This window comes from Coregonus clupeaformis, unplaced genomic scaffold, assembly GCF_020615455.1.
Source record: "Coregonus clupeaformis isolate EN_2021a unplaced genomic scaffold, ASM2061545v1 scaf0095, whole genome shotgun sequence".
Lineage (NCBI taxonomy): Eukaryota > Metazoa > Chordata > Actinopteri > Salmoniformes > Salmonidae > Coregonus > Coregonus clupeaformis.
In genome coordinates, this window is record NW_025533550.1 from 612931 (window position 1) to 632955 (window position 20025).

The 20025-nt window shown below is 45.2% G+C and overlaps 1 protein-coding gene across 1 annotated transcript; it reads left to right on the plus strand.

Moving 5' to 3' along the window:
* The first annotated feature begins 13453 nt into the window (after window positions 1-13453).
* LOC121556558 (zona pellucida sperm-binding protein 4) lies at window positions 13454-19905 on the plus strand. Its single transcript, XM_041870432.2, has 14 exons — window positions 13454-14051; window positions 14136-14260; window positions 14561-14798; window positions 15071-15195; window positions 15389-15488; window positions 15721-15843; window positions 16112-16284; window positions 16859-16956; window positions 17199-17326; window positions 17558-17738; window positions 18902-19052; window positions 19359-19438; window positions 19716-19757; window positions 19862-19905. Exons 1-12 carry the CDS (start codon window positions 13457-13459, stop codon window positions 19434-19436), a joined length of 2115 nt encoding a protein of 704 aa, XP_041726366.2. The 5' UTR covers window positions 13454-13456; the 3' UTR covers window positions 19437-19438; window positions 19716-19757; window positions 19862-19905.
* The last annotated feature ends 120 nt before the right edge of the window (window positions 19906-20025 follow it).

Consider the following 20025-nt stretch of genomic DNA (forward strand, 5'->3'; position numbering starts at 1 on the left):
CTTTTGCGCAGTAGGTAGGCCTACTTTGGACATGTCTTGGGGAGGTAAATGGTTGTATTGATTGTGTAGTCAATCACAGGACCTCAGTGGGTGGCCCCTACCATGGTGATGTCCAACAGAAATATCAGCCTGACCATGACACCTTTTCAAGTAAGTAAATATATAGGCCTATTTAGGCTACAAAATAATACAAGTATTTCCTTATAATCTTACACAAATGATAATGAGCCTGTTCTAATGTAGCCTTATGACCTGAATATATTGCCTCAGTTAAACAGCAGATCTACTTACCAGGCCCCAGAAGGGACATCAAAAACATGTTATACAGCAGTGGACCCCACTGTCCATTGTGGGAATGACATCCTGATGATCACATTCCAAAAACAGGACATTCCAAACTTCTTAATTGACAGATGTAAGTAAAGCCAGATATTGTAACACTAGTAGGCCTTGTGGAAGTCATATTGTAGTAGTCCTTGTGGAAGTCATATTGTAGTCGGCCTTGTGGAAGTCATATTGTAACACTAGTAGGCTTTGTGGAAGTCATATTGTAACACTAGTAGGCTTTGTGGAAGTCATATTGTAACACTAGTAGGCTTTGTGGAAGTCATATTGTAACACTAGTAGGCTTTGTGGAAGTCATATTGTAACACTAGTAGGCTTTGTGGAAGTCATATTATAGCACTAGTAGGCTTTGTGGAAGTCTAATGTATTTTTTTATCGCATTTTCTCCCCAATTGATGGTTACGATCTTGCTGCAACTCCCCAACAGGCTCGGGAGAGGTGAAGGTCGAGACATGCATCCTCCAAAACATGACCCGCCAAGCCGTGCTGCTTCTTTACACACTGCTCGCTTAACCCGGAAGCCAGCCGAACCCATGTGTCGGAGGAAACACCGTTCAACTGATGACCAAAGTCAGTTTACAGGCGCCCGGCCCGCCACAAGGAGTCGCTAGAGCGCGATGAGCCAAGGAAAGTCCCCCGGCCAAACCCTCCTCTAACCCAGACGGCGCTGGGCCAATTGTGCGCCGCCTTATGGGGCTCCCGGTCACGGCCGGCTGTGACACAGCCTCCCTTCGGGCTGTGGCCTCAAGCTGAAGACCTCGGACAGAGGCGGTCCTGATAGCACACTACAATGGATGCTTTGTTTACCAGGAGGTATTGACACTCTCCACTTCCTGTCCTTTCCCATCTGCCCCTCTCACTTATGAAGACTCTGTGGATTTTTGTTCTTACTGTTTTGGGCTACATGCTGTGTATGTTTGGTCCTGGATCATTCCTTGACATGTAATGCATCTGAACAATTCTATTGATGGTTACATTGCGAAGGAAGTTGAATAATGACTGTTTGCATTGCAGCTTTCTAGAATGAGTTGGCCACATTTCTGCTCATAGTAACATCCATTGCTTTTGCAGGGGACAGACTACATTATGCCAGTGTATTGGTATGGATCTCCAGTGAGGGCCTTGTGTCTAGTCAGGGTGCCCTCTCCCAAGGCCACATGTCTGGGATCTGAGATGGATCTGATGACCTATGGAGAGGGGACCGTGGACAGACTGAAAGTCCTGAGTAAGTACTGCCATTGTAAATTAACATGACCATTTAGACTATGGCTGCATCCCGATTCTCCACACACATGCATTGGTGTAAGAAATGGTTTTAAAGGGAGTTTTCACCATTGTTAAATCCATGTCAGGGAGTGTGCATGTGCACGATTTGGGAGAAGGGTGGTCGGAGAATCAGGACTCAGCCTAAACCAGTTGAATAGGAGTCACTGAGCAATGTCTTTGACCTCTGACCTTCTCGCCCCCCTCATTGAATGGTGACTGGCTGCCGTTCCTGTATGCTGCGTCCTGGTGCTGGAACCCAACTGAAGACGCTACTGAGCCTCTGGTGTTTGTAGTTCCCTACACAACCTGTGGGGCTACAGTGAAGGTAAAGCTATGTATGGAACTGTACACAACTGCCATGACATAATACCTGCCATGACATAACAACTGCCATGACATAACAACTGTCATTGATGTATCTCAACCTAATTATAACGGTTTCCTGTACATTTGGATTAGGGGGTAAATGGGTAAACTGTCGGTACCTGCAATTCCAGAGGGGATTTTATTATTTGGTCAGTTTATTTTAAAATGTATACCTTACGTAAGGGTATTCTTTTCTCTCTCCTATAGAATGGCATGTATACTGTACAACCGGTCCAGGGAAAAGGAGATGTCTTTCTCCTGCCCGTTACAAACCCCTTACCCACGACACCCTAAACACCCCAACAACCCCGATTATGACTCTTATGACCCTGGTGCATCTCCAGACTCTATGTATTCTCTGCCTCACCAACCCTAAACCATTTCACACCACCCACCCATTCCCCAGGCCCAGCCTCTCCCACCATCCAACCCCCTCTCCCAGTTGTGCCTGTACTACAACAACACCAGAAGTTACCCGACACCCAAAAACATACCAGGGACAAGGCTGTTACCCCTTCCCCTCCCCCTCCACAGCCGCTCTCTCCCATCAAGTCCCCAGCTAAGCCCCCCAACCCCCCCATTCGCTTTCCCTTCATCCACTACAAACCCGAGTTACACATGCTACCCACTCCACCCCCCATCAAGCCTGTTCCTTTTAAGCCAGTTCCTTTCAAGTTCTCCCCTGAGTTTTCCCATACCACCTCGAGCCTGCTAAGACATCACACAGTCAAAGTGTTGAGCAGCACCAAGAGTATGTGCCTGTGGAACAGCAACATGCATTTGTGGCTTTGACATATGATTCTACTGTTTCTGTCACTAATCACCCCAGTTCTCCCCAGCAAGAGAAGCCTAATCAACATGTACACCAACACATCAGACCTGTCACTCAACCACCTGCTATCACTGCCCCTCCTCCTCCCGCTTCTCCTCTTAATCCTCAATATCATCAGTTTAGTCCCTCTATGTATCAACACCCACAGAGGAAGCATATTGCCCCTGTTCCTCCAACAAGCACACCATAGGATCCAGAGGTTCCACAACTCCCCCATATGGAGGCCGTCCAGCACCAAAACCAATGTTGTAAGTATGGCCCTCCAGCCCTCCTACCCCCACAGAATAGGCCTTCTCCTCCCTTTGGACCTCAACACTATCACCCTAGTTCACCCATCCACTATTCATACATGTACCACTACAAACACTCTAAGCCTGGTAGTCCCAGTAAGCCCACCACTGGCTCTCATCCTCCACTCTACCAGCAATACAGTGTCCCTGACCCCAATTTATAGTATTATCAGAAGCCCAAGTATGTAGCACCTCCAGCTCCTTCTAACCCTCCAAACATCCAGCATCACTACCCTCCATATCAATTCCACCAACAACGGCCAAATCCTAGGTTCCATGCCCCAGCTCCACCCCCACCTCGTGAAGAGAACCCTTCTTTCTCTCTGTATGGTTTTCGGCACCCTGAACCTGATGGACCTCCCCCTCCACCCCACATTTCTACATCTCCATACTTACCGTACCCGCGTGCCAAGAGAGAGGCCCACCGGCACCGCAGTCCACTGCTTGGTGAGCAGCATATGTCAGACAGTGTTTCAATCTATTTTGTTCTCTAAACCGTGAGAATAGTGAATGCACTTGTAACAGCTTTGAACTGTTTCTCCTTCTCAGGAAATGCAAGGTGACAAACCAAGACCATGCCTGGGAGGAAGTATGTTGTCACCAGATGTTGAATTTTGGAAATATAATGTCAATAAAGATGAGGTTTTTTTAAATTCCCCTTTGCTCCATTCATGGTCATATTGTAAGTAATAACTCCTTCACAACCTACTATCAATATGAAGCGAATATAATATTGAATAGAGGGTAATAAAACAGATATTTATATCCATTGATCTGAGATCCTGATGATTATACTGTGAAATACACATAATCAAATGAACCCATAGGCCTAGACAAACTTTGAGATGTGCATATAACTTGAGGCCTAGTAAATTACTAATTTGTGTATGAAACTCATAACATGAAGCCCCTGAGGCTTTACTAAGGCTGTGTTTAGACAGGCAGCCCAATTTTGATATTTTTCCAGTAATTGGTCTATTGACCAATCACATCAGATCGTTTCACAACAGCGTTTTTTCAGAGCTGATTTGATTGGTCAAAAATTCGTGGAAAAAATCTGAATTGGGCTGGTTGTCTAAACGCAGTAGAATGTGTCTAGACTAGACAGTTCATGCAGCTTTGTTATTTTGATCATGGAATTACGAACGCGTCCACATTGTGGCCAGATTTCCTTTTCCCGAGCATTCTGCAAACGGTGCAACAGGCTAAATCTGATAACACAACAACAACTTGATGGCATTAGCCAACTACTGTAGCTAACTGGGCAGTGATAAGTTGCGTCAATTCAAATCTGGTATTGGAACAAAAAGAGGTCAATACACGTCTTCTAAAATAGACTAGTATTTTAATTAATGCAAAACACTTCAATAGTAAATATGATGTTCGTATATACGGGTCCACTGAAATACCACGCAGGGCAGACAGAGAACTGGTCCATTGTTATAAGTTCTTCTTTAAATACTCTGACAGAGATAGTTCCCGCTCCCTGCTGGCCTATCAGAGTAGAGGCTGAGCGTGGTTTAGACTTACTCAGCCTATCGTTGGCGCACAGGCTGGTCCCAGCCCCTTGGCGCTTCACTGTTGCCAGGTGTTTAGTTGTTTTCTCCACAACTTGTCCAGAGAGTCAGCACTTTTGCAGTACACATGTCCTTGAGCGGTCTAACAAAGAGGCAGTGTTTGTGTATGTGAGACACAAGCCTTATCTCCCCCTACTCCCTAACAGTTCCTCACATGAATCACAGCTTGTTATGTTAAACAGTCTATATCAGTACAGCACAAACCTATTATGTTTAATCATTAATGTATTCTTTCTAAGCTAAGCATCACATCTAGTTATAAGAAAATAGATCCCCACAGCAGCTAACCTCTGTAACTAGCCAGCAAAGCTAAACGGATTGCAAACAAGTTAGCATAACTCTTTTTTCGAAACAAGCTAACTGGCTAGCATTTATGAAGCCAGCTAACACGTTTCTCACATGCTATGAACTTGGTTGTTTCTCCCAAAACACTTGTGGGCGGAGTATTGCTGACGTTTTCTACTGTATGTGCTTTCGGTAGCCTGATTGCATCAAGACCAATGATGTGTATAAACCCTGGATGACTGAAAGGAGGCGGTGTATTGCAGCCATCGTGGTACTCCTCAACTGTAAAAAAGATTTAGGAAGCAATAGAAATGCATTTATTAATGTCTACCTTCGTTTGACGCGTTTATTCTATTACAGACACTTCAATACATACGGTTCAATTATATTTTGTGAGCTAAACATTTAAAATAAAATGATAAAACACAAAAACATTTTCTTAAAGTATTGTTTTTAAAGAGTACTAATGTTACTGTCCCACTAAAACAAAACATACTTAAATAAATGTAATTTTGTCCTTGAAATATTTAATTGAAATACTGTCGAATTCCATTAATTTCTATGGACTGCTCCTACTAGGGAGTGCCATTGCATCCCTGACCCCCTGAACACAATCCGACCACAATGCGACTTTTGTGCGTCTAGACATGTATTTTCAATGCAGTCTTCAATGCGATTCTGATAGCAGAAGTCACATGTAAATTGCGATTCTGATAGCAGAAGTAAATTGCGATTCTGATAGCCGAAGTCACATTTAAGTGTCAAGTGTAGACACAACCACAGACTTGCATGTTTTTTCAAAAAGGAACAACAGCTTTTTGGAAATGTTGGGAAACTTGTTGGAATGTGTTGGGAAAATTCCTTATCAAAGTTTTGTTGTAGTAAGGTTAATTGAGATGGAATCAGCCTTCTCATAACTAGCTGCCATCTGATCGGTCCTCACTAATTAGGCCTAATTAATTGCCCTGCAGTTGCTTTTACCTGCGTGTTGGCCTCCGTGCGCAAAAGCATCAACCTGGCAATGTCTTCCGAACAGAAGAGAAACATAATTGTGTTTTTATGTATAATAACTGTAGCATTTTCCAACTTGCTGTTCTGTGGTGCGTTGAGTGTAGAAAAGATTAATGTTCTCAATGGTTTTAATCCGGATCAAGAAAAGGCGTCAAATGCTGACAGAGAGTGGAGGATCAACAAAAAACAAGACGCTAAGCACAAATCTGAGTATCTGGGCGGATGGGTCATTCTTCGTCGCAATCTTCGACCTACTGTTAATAATTCCAGCATCCAAGAACAGAGTGCAGAGTTCACTGACGTTCCTGAGAACCTCATAAATAATTTCAGTCAACCCAACCTTGCGTTAAAGGCAACTGATTTGCGGGCGCCTTTGAATCTGCGTAACGGTTTCAACGTCCAGAAAAGATCTCTGGATTACAATGCTGGATATCAAGCAGGCTTCAAAGGTGAATATCTGTTTCTATTATTAGATTCGACGAGTAATAGTCACATGTGCAAGGTTGCAGGTGTAATTACAGGGTACAGTAAAAATCTTCACTCCGAGCAGGTCAAAGTGAAATAAAAACAAATGTAATAATAAAGAATATAAATAAAATATATACATATTAACACTAACAATGGTAAATGTCCATTGGCAGGGTACATGTCTGTTAAGGAGAGGGATAGGGGGAGCAGGTAACTGATTAGTGGTGGCTATTCAGCAGCCTGATGGTCTGGGGGTAGAAGCTTTTGGCCAGTGTTCCAGTTTTTGCCCGCATCTGAGTGATTGCAGCGGGGAGAACAGGCCGTGGCTGGGCGCCCTGATTTATCTTCTTGGCATTCCTGTGACACCTGGTGTTGTAGGTGTCCTGGAGGGAGACAGCGTGCATCCAATGGTGCATTCGACTGAGTGTAGCACCTTGCTATACCAGGCTGTGATGCTGCCCGACAGTATGGTTCGTGTAGAACACTGAGGGTCCTCTGGGACAGGCCACATTTCTTCAGCATCCTGAGGTTGAAGAGTCGCTGTTGTGCCTTATTCACCAAGGTGTCCGTGTGGTTTGACCATTTCACCTTCCCAAGGAACTTGATGTTTTTTTTTTTTACCGTCTCCAAGGCGGCCACGTTGATGAGGATGGGGGCGTGCCCAGCCTGGTTCCTCCCTGTAGTCTGTCTCATTGTTGGTAATCAGGCCTACTATTGTCATGTTGTCTGCAAACTTGATGATGGAGTTGGAACTGTGTGAGGCCACGCAGTCGTGGGTTAATATCACATATTAGGATGATTTATCAGCAGTATATGCATTTTAAATAGGTGTTTGTACATGGATAAAGATCTCATTTTTATCCAATAGGTTTTGAAGGCCATGGTTTTCAAGGGAAGGTCTATGGTCCATCAGCCGACCACAACCCCCACTCCAGTGAATGGCTGTCGATGAGGCCTCTGGTCCAGTGTGATGATAACCTCATGACACTCACTGCATCTGGACGAGGATACACAAATCTACTGGTAGATAGAGGTAAGCGTTAGAGACCCACCCAACATTCCTAAAAGACCATAACCTCCGTGTGAAAGCATCAGTGACTCGTTATGGAATATAATTAAATGGGATCATTAGTTTAGTTATGTCTGGGGCCAGGGGTGTATTTATTTATTTAGAAGATTCTGTTGCAAAACGTTTTGCAACGGAAACCATTTGCTCCAAACGGAACATTTTGCAATGAAAACTTGAGGTTTATGGGACAAATGAATGTAGGTCCCCCCCGTTTGGTTCCATTTGTGCTGAATACAACCCAGGAGTTTTTCCTGGCAAGGTCATGTGGTCTGGAAACTCTTGGCCCTTAGGTCTCTTTACCTTGAATGTCCTGGGGCATATTCATTATGGAAACCATTTACTGTTTTAAGAACCAGACGGAAGCAAACAAGAGTTCCTGAATATTGAAAACGCCCCTGTTTATCATTCCAGCGGACGCCTCTCCCATCTCCCTGTTCCAGCTGCCTCCGTCCTGCGGCTACCATGTGAAGACTACCTGGAGAGATATGGTGATGATGGCACCATACGATGGATGCTACATCATGCAGGAGGTAGAATACTTTCCCCAGTTTGCTTAAGGCCCCACACCCTCAGTGTAATCCCCCCCCCCCCCCTTAATCATATCACAATCAACTTTTACCAGCTGACTGTAGACCCAACAATAATACATTTTTGTATTAAAATATGCAAATGAGGCATTATCATTAAAAATGCACATATTTGCATATCGCGCAAATCAATTTTTTCTGGACACTTGAAGTCAGCCTAAAAATGCACATTCTGTCCAAAGCAGATTTTTCCAAAGGAAAGTGTGTGTGTGTGTGTGTGTACCCACACACACAGTACCAGTCAAATGTTTGGACACACCTACTCATTCCAGGGTTTTTCTTTATTTTTACTATTTTCTACATAGAATAATATTGAAGACATCAAAAATATGAAATAACACATATGGAATAATGTAGTAACCAAAAAGGTGTTAAACAAATCAAAATATATTTTATATTTGAGATTCTTCAAATAGCCACCCTTTGCCTTGATGACAGCTTTGCACACTCTTGGCATTCTCTCAACCAACTTCATGAGGTAGTCACCTGGAATGCATTTAAATTAACAGGTGTGCCTTCTTAAAAGTTAATTTGGAATTTATTTCCTCCTTAGTGCATTTGAGCCAATCAGTTGTGTTGTGATAAGGTGGAGGTGGGGGGGTATACAGAAGATAGCCCTATTTGGTAAAAGACCAAGTCCATATTATGGCAAGAACAGCTCAAATAAGCAAAGAGAAACGACAGTCCATCATTACTTTAAGACATGAAGGTCAGTCAATTTGGAAAATGTTCAAGAACTTTGACTAGGCCATTCCAAAACTGCCTGGAGAAAACCAAACTCTGCATTGATCCAAAACACACAATCAAGTCTACATGAAAATTGCTAAAAAGCAACAAATTGGAAGTTTTGGAATGGCCTAATCAAAGTCCAGACCTAATCCCAATTGAGATGATGTGGCAGGACTTGAAACGAGCAGTTCATTCTTGAAAACCCACACGTCACTGAGTTAAAGCAGTTCTGCATGGAAGAGTGGGTCAAAATTCCTCCACAGCGACGTGAGAGACTGATCAACAACTACAGGAAGCATTTGGTTGGAGTCATTGCTGCTAAAGGTGGCACAACCAGTTATTGAGTGTAAGGGGGCAATTACTTTTTCACACAGGGGAATTGGGTGTTGCATAACTTTTTATGAAATAAATATGTAATTGTTGTGTTATTTGTCCACTTATGTTCCCTTTATCTAATATTAGGTTTTGGTTGAAGATCTGATAACATTCAGTATCACAAATATGCAAAAGTAGAGAAAATTAGAAAGGGGGCAAATACTTTTTCATAGCACTGTATGTATGTATGTACAACAACCAATTCCCTCTGGGAAAATCTGGAGAATATACAGTGCAATTGGAAAGTATTCAGACCCCTTGACTTTTTAAACACTTTGTTACGTATAGCCTTATTCTAAAATTGATTAAATAAAAAATTTTCCTCATCAATCTACACACAGTACACCATAATGACAAAGCGAAAACAGGTTTTGAAAGTTTTGCGAATTTATTACAAATAAAAAAACAAACACATTATTTACATAAGTATTTAGAACCTTTGCTGTGAGACTCGAAATTGAGCTCAGGGGCGTCCTGCTTCCATTGGTCATCCTTGAGATGTTTCTACAACTTGATTGGAGTCCACCTGTGGCAAATGCAATTGATTGGACGTGATTTGGAAAGGCGCACACACCTGTCCTATATAAAGTCCCACAGTTGACAGTGCATGTCAGAGCAAAAACCAAGCCATGAGGTCAAAGGAATTGTTCATAGAGCTCAGAGACAGGATTGTGTCGAGGCGCAGATCTGGGGAAGGGTACCCAAACATTTCTGCCGCATTGAAGGTCCCCAAGAATACAGTGGCCTCCACCATTCTTAAATGGAAGAAGTTTGGAACCACCCGGCCAAACTGAGCAATCGGGGGAGAAGGGCCTTGGTCAGGGAGGTGACCAAGAACCTGATGGTCACTCTGAAAGAGCTCTAGAGTTCCTCTGTGGAGATGGGAGAACCTTCCAGAAGGACAACCATCTCTGCAGCACTCCACCAATCAGGCCTTTATGGAAGGGTGGCCAGACGGAAGCCACTCCTCAGTAAAATGCACATGACAGCCCGCTTGGAGTTTGCCAAAAGGCACCTAAAGGATACTCAGACCATGAGAAGCAAGATTATCTGGTCTGATGAAACCAAGATTGAGCTCTTTGGCCTGAATGCCAAGCGTCATGTCTGGAGGAAACCTGGCACCATCCCTACGGTGAAGCATGGTGGTGGCAGCATTATGCTGTGGGGATGTTTTTCAGCATCAGTGATTGGGAGACTAGTCAGGATCGAGGGCTAGATGAACGGAGCAAAGTACAGAGATACTTGATGAAAACCTGCTCAGGACCTCAGACTGGGGCAAAGGGTCACCTTCCAATAGGACAACTACCCTAAGCACACAGCCAAGACAACGCAGGAGTGGCTTCGGGACAAGTCTCTGAATGTCCTTGAGTGGCCCAACCAGAGCCTGGACTTGAACCCGATCGAACATCTCTGGAGAGACCTGAAAATAGCTGTGCAGCGACACTCCCCATCCAACCTGACAGAGCTTGAGAGGATCTGCAGAGAAGAATGGGAGAAAGTCCCCAAATACAGGTGTGCCAAGGTTGTAGCGTCATACCCAAGAAGACTCGATGCTGTAATCGCTGTCAAAGGTGCTTCAACAAAGTACGGCGCAAAGGGTCTGTATACTTGTGATATTTCAGTTTAGCAAAAATATCTAAAATCCTGTTTTTGCTTTGTCATTATAGGGTATTGTGTGTAGATTGATGGGGCGTGGGGGGGGGGAACAATTCATTTTAGAATAAGGCTGTAATGTAACAAAGTGGAAAAAGTCGACAGGTCTGAGTACTTTCCGAATGCACTGTATCTAAGGATAACCACACAATACTTGGTGAATGCAGATGCTTCTGAAGCTGAGAAAAGTGAGTTGGCGTGTGGGGTGGTCTGACTTTCGGGAAATGGCAGTTAGTCAAGTACACTGAAATTAGACTGCCAAATGGCTATTTAGACCCTTTTTTTTTAGTCTCTTCAAAGTAAGTTACTAAATATAGTCCGGTTTGTAACACTCTATGACATTAAATGAAGTGAGATTAGACATTATTGTATGTCCATTTTTAAAGTGGTTAAAATTAATTAAAATGTTGACTGTAGTTTGATAAACTAAAGGAAATATACATTTTCATCAAGTTTACTTTTTGAAAATACTAATATTTATGGACCAAAATGTAACACTGTAGGTAGCTGCAAAAATATCATTTCAGCCTGTGGTGCCTGGCCTTGATGCTCTGTTCTTCTTGGAATCCTTCAGTCAGACTGCCTCCTGTCCATTCACTCTACAATCCACCCTGCTTTTGTACATAGTAGAACATGACATTAATCTCTCTGTGTCTCTCCTCTCTCTTTTTCACTCACTCTCTCCCTGCCCCCATCAGCATGGTAGTTATGTCCTGCCCATGTTGTGGTGGGGCAGCCCTGTGAAGATCACCTGTCCAGTCCCCCATCCTGACCTCCGACCCCACCCTGTCCCCTCAGTACTCTGCTCCTACTTTGGCATGGCCATCCAGATACATGGAGGGGAGGAGGTCATACACACACTACAGGTCATAGGTGAGTTGGCTTGTTCTGCTCATGTTCCAATTTGGATTGTGAGTGAGTCATTCATTCTCTCTCTCTCCCCCCAACAGAGAACGGCAAGTGGGTGCCGTTTGTGTCTTCAGAGTGTGCCTACCAAGTTAACTCACACTCAGAAGACCTCATCTTTTATGTTCCCTTTACAGCATCATGTGTGACCATCGGAGTAAGTTATAGGAAGTTGATACTCAATCATTAAATTCAGTACAACTTTATTAATATCCTCTAACATTGAACTGAGCTTCTTCAGTGATCATAAATCTAAATATATATTTTTTCTACATTTTTCCTCTTCCAGAATGGAGTTCATCGACTGATCCTATTGGACGGCCAGGACTTCATCCTCTCCTGCCCCTCACACCACCCTCCTCCATTTCCCTTCTTTCCCTCTCCTCCATTTTCTCAACCCTTCTCTCCTGGTGATCTGCAGCACCAGAGACCTGACCCTGTGACCTTTGCTCCCACCGCCAGCCCTCAAGCTCCCCCTACCTCTCCTCCCATCACCCCTTATACCCCACCTCCAGCCCAGGAACAGAGGCCCCAACTTCCTACGTTCCCCCACCACCTCCCTCATGGCATGTATCCCCAGTTCCCTTACCGTGGTGCTGGGTTTCACCCTCACCACCATCCTGGTCACGATCCATACCCTGGCTCCCATCAGCGTCTCCCATGGAGATACCCAGGCCAGCAGCCCTACTTCCCCATGGGGCCTGGGTATCACCCCGACGGCTCTGTAGACCACCCTGATTACCTTGACTCCTTTTACCTCCCCGCTACCCACAATCCTTCTATGCTCGACCATTATAAAATCACACCTGGTGTCCACCGCCCTTCCGTTGTGGTCGATCCTACTCCTCTTATAGCTATCCGACCTCTTCCTCCTCCCTCTTATACCGAACAACCTCCTCGTCCCGCCTCTTATACCGAACAACCTCCTCGCCCCGCCTCTTTTACCGAACAACCTCATCGCCCCGCCTCTTTTACCGAACAACCTCATCGCCCCGCCTCTTTTACCGAACAACCTCCTCGCCCCGCCTCTTTTACCGAACAACCTCCTCGCCCCGCCTCTTATACCGAACAACCTCCTCGCCCCGCCTCTTATACCGAACAACCTCCTCGTCCCGCCTCTTATACCGAACAACCTCCTCGTCCCGCCTCTTATACCGAACAACCTCCTCGCCCCGCCTCTTTTACCGAACAACCTCCTCGCCCCGCCTCTTTTACCGAACAACCTCCTCGCCCCGCCTCTTTTACCGAACAACCTCCTCGCCCCGCCTCTTTTACCGAACAACCTCCTCGCCCGCCTCTTATACCGAACAACCTCGCCGCAACCGAACAACCCCTCGCCCGCCTCTTATACCGAACAACCCCGCCCGATCCGAACAACCTCGCCCCGCCTCTTATACCGAACAACCCCTCGCCCCGCCTCTTATACCGAACAACCTCCTCGCCCCGCCTCTTATACCGAACAACCTCCTCGCCCCGCCTCTTATACCGAACAACCTCCTCGCCCCGCCTCTTATACCGAACAACCTCCTCCTCTCGATACTGAACCTGTTCTTCCTATATTACCTACTGCCATCGATCTTCGTCCTTACCCCATTGTTGTTTACGGACCTCCTACCCCTTATGGAACCAAACCTTCATCACCTGTTTTCCAACCTCCAAACCCACCTGCAGATCCAAATGACCCATATGGGGTCCACATGACCATCAATCAGGCCCCGGTTACTGAAGATCCCACGTCTGCTACTGGGAGCCCCAATCCTGAGCCCTATACCCAACCTCCTAAATGGCCTGTGGGTCCATACTATTACCCCTCATCTGGTCCTCACCATTACCCCTTCAGTCCCATCTACTACCCCGCACCCATCCCAGGGCCTAGCCCAGTCACTGCTAGCCCTTCCCAGACTCTCCCTCCAGCAAAGCTCCCTCCAGGTCCTCTGGACCCTACAATGCCCATGGTCTACCCACCCCATCACAGCTATTACCCATATCCCGTGGATGTGCCACACCACCCATATTCTCTCTACCTGACACCCCGCCCCCCTCTGGACCCCACTCTGACCACCCCAGCCCTTTACCCAACAGGTACAGCCCTGCCTGGTGCTACTCAACCACCCCAGACCTCACCAACCACCCCCTTACCCTCCTCCAGGACCATATCCAGCACTACTACTCTCACTCCTTGGATGTCCATGAACACCCCTACTCTCCCCCCTCAGCCCTCCCTCCGCTGTCAAGCAGGACAGATGATGGTGTTGCTGCCCTCTGCTCTCCTGGACTCCATCCAGGTCAAAGGTCAGAATGTCCCTCTACTCACCACATGGTCAGTGTTACATTAATGCTCACTGACTTGCATGTGAAACGCATTTCTCTTTTCAGATCAGATTAATGGCTGGGTGTCTATCTCCAGTGCCCCTGCGGCTTGTAGATACATCCTGCAGATGAGTAAGGGTGGTGAAGTGATCCTCTATTCCCCTCTCCCTGCCTGCCACAGCCAGGCTATGGTGAGTCCCCCAACACTTTAATTCTGGGTCGTATTCATTACTGCACAGAGTAGAAAACGTAGCAAAACGTTTTTGCAACGGAAAATTAGTTCCTTATTGGACAGGTTCAGGTAGTCCCTCCCTGTTTGTCCGTTTTCTTCCATTTGGTGCTTGGTGAATATAACCCTGTTTTCATTTTGAAGTATTTGCTGTGAAAATGGATCTCACAGTTTGCTATTTTGGTGTGGCCCATTGAAGAGGGAGTTGTTGGTTTTGGCTGTTAAAGTACACCCAACATTTCCTCCCTCTTTCTCCATCCAGGCCCTCGACCCACACCACCTCTCCCTCCCCCTGAAGTTTTGGGACACAGTCCTGGGGCAATACAGAACTCTGGAGCTCCATTGCCCGTCAACCGTGACCCCATCACCTCACACCACTACCACCCCACCAACGACCCAGACCAGTCCTCCCACTCCCCCTAAGCCACACGTCTTCTGCTCTGCTCGCCACATGAGCGTGGAGCTGCCCCCAGGTCCCATATCTGGAATCGTTGTCAAGGGTAAGTGTGTGTCTGTTGGGGGGATGGTGAATGTTTCAGGTGCATATGGTTGTCATCATCCCTGCATGAGTTGAATTCTAACATGGTTGAGAGGACCTAAGCTTTTTTTCAGTATGTGGGGGGGAAATGTGTTGGTTTGTGCCATACAATGTTGCACCAGAACTGCAGCTTGGTCTTGAAAATGTAAATAATGGCTTTGTTTGAAAATAAAGGCCCATATTTTGTCTAAATGTCTTAGTAGTTGTGAAATAATGGCTACGTATCATTCTCAGACATCGAAGGGAATGAGAGGAGCCTGAAGGATGCCCCAAAGCATTGTGGGTATGTGGTGAGCAAGGGAAAGGACGGCATGATCACCCTGACCCTCCCCTTCAACTCCTGTCACATGACTGTCCAGGTGTGTGTTTATATGCTGATCTAGGATCAGGTCCTCCCCCGTCCATGTAATCTCATTTTATTATGATTTATAAGGCTAAACTGACTCCTACTCTGAGATGCTTTATGAATACGGGCCCAGGTAATCACCCAAGTCTGAATGCACCAGAACAACCATGACTACAGTAGTATTGTCCGATCTTTGTGCCTAACAGGGTAAAGAGCACCGCATTGATGTGATTTACTCCACGTTGAACGGACAAAAAGGAAAGGCCCAGTTGTCCTGTCCAGTTTCCATACCAGTTTCTAGTCAAGGTAAAACAACAGGTTAACCTCGTTCTGATGAATGCTTTGATGGCCCGAAACGTCAATCTTTTAAAAAATTGCTTAAATAAAATGATTTGTTTTGAATGGGGAGCGAGCGTTGCGCCTTTTCCTGTCCTGTGTTGTCTGAATGGAAATAAGGGAATATGTAGCTTGTTATATCCAGCTCATTCATATTGCTGGTCACTCCTGTCCATTGACATTTCCTGTGTATCCCCTGTAGAGTGTAACCTTCCCAGTGACCAGAGCCTCCCCTGCGGCCCCCGCCCTCAATCCAAGGCAAAGTGCCTCTCTCTGGGCTGCTGCTATAGCACCAAGCCCTCTGCTTGCTACTACCCCATGGATGGTAAGTATAACCCAAAATGAATCTCAATTTGTATTTTCTTGATTCTCGTGTCCTCTCCCAACCTTCTCCTCCAATGCATTTTGTGGAGGCAGGGAGAGGACATGAGGAATCAAGAAAATACAATTTAAGATTCACCCCTGCGATGAATCTTAATTGTCTGAGATATCTAGGGTCCCAATATCAGTCAGAACCTTGGGGAACGCCACTCTAGATCATGACCTTTATGTAACCTTTAGCTAACCCAGAGTGTATGCATGTCCTTTCCCAGAATGCACATTGGACCGCCACTTTGTCTTTTCGGTGCCCGCCTCCCTCACGGACCCCCCTCTGTCCCCCGCCTTGCTCGCTGCCGCCGGCAACCCCACCTGCACCCCTCAGAGGGTGACTCCCGACTATGCCCTATTCAAGATCCCACTGGGCGGCTGCGGGGCGCACAGATACGTGAGTAGCCCCTAATTATCTTCTTGTACCGTTTTGAGTAGATTTTTTTTTAAGTCTGTTGATTAGCAATGTTTGGGACTCCATTAAACCTCATGGGTTACTGAATGGGTGCACTTCATTAACATCGCTCTCCAAAATGTCAGAATCTGAATCAATTTGTGTGCTCTGGAAAGCGTTGGGCTTAAAGCAACATTCCATTCAAACTATCTTTTGGTATTTGTTTCATTAGTCCACTGTTGATACAGTCCCAAAATGTTTTGCATGTCGGCAAGTTTTCAAGATATAGGACTTTCAAAATACAGAAATACAGCGGGTATGATGCGGCTGTATTTCTGCCTGAGTTTCTGATTAAGAGCTCAGAGACACATGAAATGACCCCAGGAATCGATAGAACATGGCTCGGAGATGCCCCAAAACTATATATTTTTTAACTGTTCTGCTTGGTAAAGTCAGGTAGTGATTGACAACAGTGCTACTTGGTAAAGTCAGGCATTGATTGACATCTGGGTAGGGTTCATGTAGCAAAAAAAAAAACGTTTTCTCCCTGCTGAACTTGACCCTATTGTTCTAACAGGAGGTAGGCCAGACGGTGATATACATGGTGGAGATAATCAACACGGTCCAGTCCATCACCCTCAACTACGGCACCATCACCAGAGACTCTCCTGTTAGGTCAGTTATATTTAGTTTCTCCATTGGGGTTTATAGGCTGTTACTTAGCAAAGAAAAACACATTCCGATCAAACAAGAGGACATAATAATGCGTTGAATTATTTTGAGTGAAGCATTGTATTCAATAGGAATTACGTTTATTTTTTCAGTGCAGGAATGGATAAAGTAGCTGACTAATTCTGTAATCTGAGTTGACAATAGGTGAGTTGTGACCTCCCTGCTGCTGTTCCCGTTGCTCCTAGGCTGCTGGTTGAGTGCCGGTACACTCCTGGCTCTGTGGTGAGTGTTGGTTTCCTGGTCAAAAGCCCCTCCCTGGGCTCCTCCATTCAGGCCCAGGGGGTGTTGGGGGTCCAGCTCAGGATTGCCAAAGGTATGCAGCTTCAGTTGCTCACATATCTCACCCATTTGCTGCCGTTGTTGGTTCCTCCAACTCCGCACTTCAAGTGGTAGTGGTTAGTCTTGCATGTAAACTTATGAGGATCACTTTTGGAGCATTTAACAGTATGTGAACCATTCAGTCAAGCACCTTGAAATGATACTTTGAAGTTGAACATATTATAGTACACATTAAAGTAACACCCTTTCCCCACTTCCTCTCCAGACGTGCAGTACAGTAGCTTCTACCCCCAGTACCACCGGCCCCTGCAGATGCTCCTGGGTAAACCCTTACACCTTGAGGTGCGTCTGCTCAACCCCCCAGATGACAAAGTGGTCCTGCTGGTACACTACTGCGTGGCCTACCCCAGATCAGGACAGACTGTCTGGGTACTCCTCTATAACGGGTACGCTGCAGGGTTACCTTTGACCTTCTAGGCTCCAACATGTCTGGGTTCAACAACTATAGCGAGCTCCAAAAGTATTTGGACAGTGACAGTTTTGTTGTTTTTGCTCTGTACTCCAGCACTTTGGATTTGAAATGATACTATGAGGTTAACGTGCAGGCTGTCGGCTTTTAGTTGAGGGTATTTTCATCCATATCGGGTGAACCGTTTTAGAAATTACAGCACTTTTTGTACATAGTCCTCCCATTTTAGGAGACCAAAAGCATTGGGATAAATTCACTTATGTGTAGTAAAGTAGTCAACAGTTTAGTATTTGGTCCCATATTCCTAGCATGCAATGATTACATCAAGTGTGTGACTCTACAAACCTGTTGGATGCATTTGCTGTTTGTTTTGGTTGTTCAGATTATTTTGTGCTCAGTAGAAATGAATGGTAAGTAATGTACACGTCACTCTTTTTGTAAATAAGAATAAAATGTTTCTAAACACTTCTACATTAATGTGGATGCTACCATGGTTATGGATAGTCCTGAATGAATCATGAATAATAAGTGAGCAAGTTAGACACATATCATACCCCCAAGACATGTTAACCTCTTACCATTAAAATAACAATAAGTGACTTCAAAATGACACAATAGATTGTTTACCATTCATTTCTATTGGGCACAAAATAATTTTAAACACAAACAGCAAATGCATCCAACAAGTTTGAAGTCACAAGCTTGATGTTATCATTGTATGCTAGGAATATGGGACCAAATGCTAAACGTTGGACTACTTTAATACACGTGAGTTTGTCCCAATGCTTTGTCTCCTAAAATGGGGGGAGACTATGTACAAAAGGTGCTGTAACTTCTAAAACGGTTCACCCGATATGGATGAAAATACCCTCATTAAAGTTGAGTCTGCACTTAAACCTCATAGTCATTTTATAATTTCATTTCAGAACAACAAAACATTTCACTGTTCTAATACTTTTGTAGCTAACTATTCTTTGGGGTTCAATTTCAGTAATTCGTTTTACATTATAATATAGTGTAGACAAACTGTACATAGTGTCACTGGGCACACCATCACTGTGATGGAGGGGGAAAAAGTATCTTCAGAAAGAGCTTTTCTTGTTGCGTTGAATAACCACATTCCCACCCCTGCCTCTGTAGGTGTCCTAACCACCTGGACCCGGCCCCTCAGAAGCCTCACCCATCTCCTCCACCCCCACCCTTCCACCAAGGCCAGACACGAAGGTTCACCATCTCCACCTTCCAGTTCCTCACCTCTGGACAGACCCAGACCATGGACGACCATGAGGAGGTGAGGGCTGCCCCCCTGCATTAGACCCTTAACCTGGAGGCAATGGCTGTCTTAATACTTTTAAAGGAGGGATCTTCCCCTGTTTTCTTTGCTCCATTCTCAGTGATCTGGCAGGGCATGACAGGTGAAATTAATGGTGGGAAACCTATCTAGCCCTTTCATCTATCAATAGTCATGAAGAACAGGAGTCTTGAGACATAGCCAAAGGCCAAAAAGAGGCCAGTAAGCAGCACTGTCTGCAGGTGTGGCTGACTTGCTTCTCATCTGACCCTCCCTTTTCCTATGTTCTCTCTCTCTTCCTCTCAGATTTACTTCATGTGTTCTACTGAAGTGTGTTCACCGCTGGATGGCAGCCTGTGTGTAGAGGGATGTTTCGGCCAGTGACTGTAAGGAACCATATGGACACAATGTTCAACCACTGGATACGGACCAAATGAGAGGGCAGAGCCCTTGTCAAAAGTAGTGCACTATATAGGGAGTAGGGTACCGTTTGGACGCATCCATAATAACATTCACATGCAATTTTTCATAATGATTTAATTTCCAGAAATGGAGCGAAAGGCTGACGTTTGGTGCCATACAGGAAAAATATGGTTTTGTAATTAAGGCTACTTGAATTATTTAAAAGAGAACTAATGCATTTCCTGTCTCTCCGTTCCACAGAGAAAAGACAGACAGAAAGCAATAATCAAGGAAGATTAACTGGTAAGATTTTCTTTGTCGGCAGTGGAACAGATTCAACTTTACTAATACATCTCCATTGTAACTTTTCTCTTTTCTTTCCTCTCCATCTCTGTTTTCATCTCCAGGCCCAAGGCTGCTCGTTCACCACTAATAAAAACCCTTAAAAGGAGACTGTGTGTTTCTTGCTCCCAGGCAGTCTAGTGTAGTTTGGATGGCATGAAGCTGACTCCACCAGACTCCTCAATTGTTTACGTTCACACTGACTCGGCCTATGGAGGTTCTAGGGAAC

Bases quoted from the DNA above. Each gene is read 5' to 3' on its own strand.
- LOC121556558 (XM_041870432.2), top strand. From the start codon at position 13,457: ATGACCATCAATCAGGCCCCGGTTACTGAAGATCCCACGTCTGCTACT. The intron at 14,261-14,560 runs GTGAGTCCCCCA...TTCTCCATCCAG, and splicing joins CCTGCCACAGCCAGGCTATG to GCCCTCGACCCACACCACCT. The intron at 14,799-15,070 runs GTAAGTGTGTGT...TATCATTCTCAG, and splicing joins ATCTGGAATCGTTGTCAAGG to ACATCGAAGGGAATGAGAGG.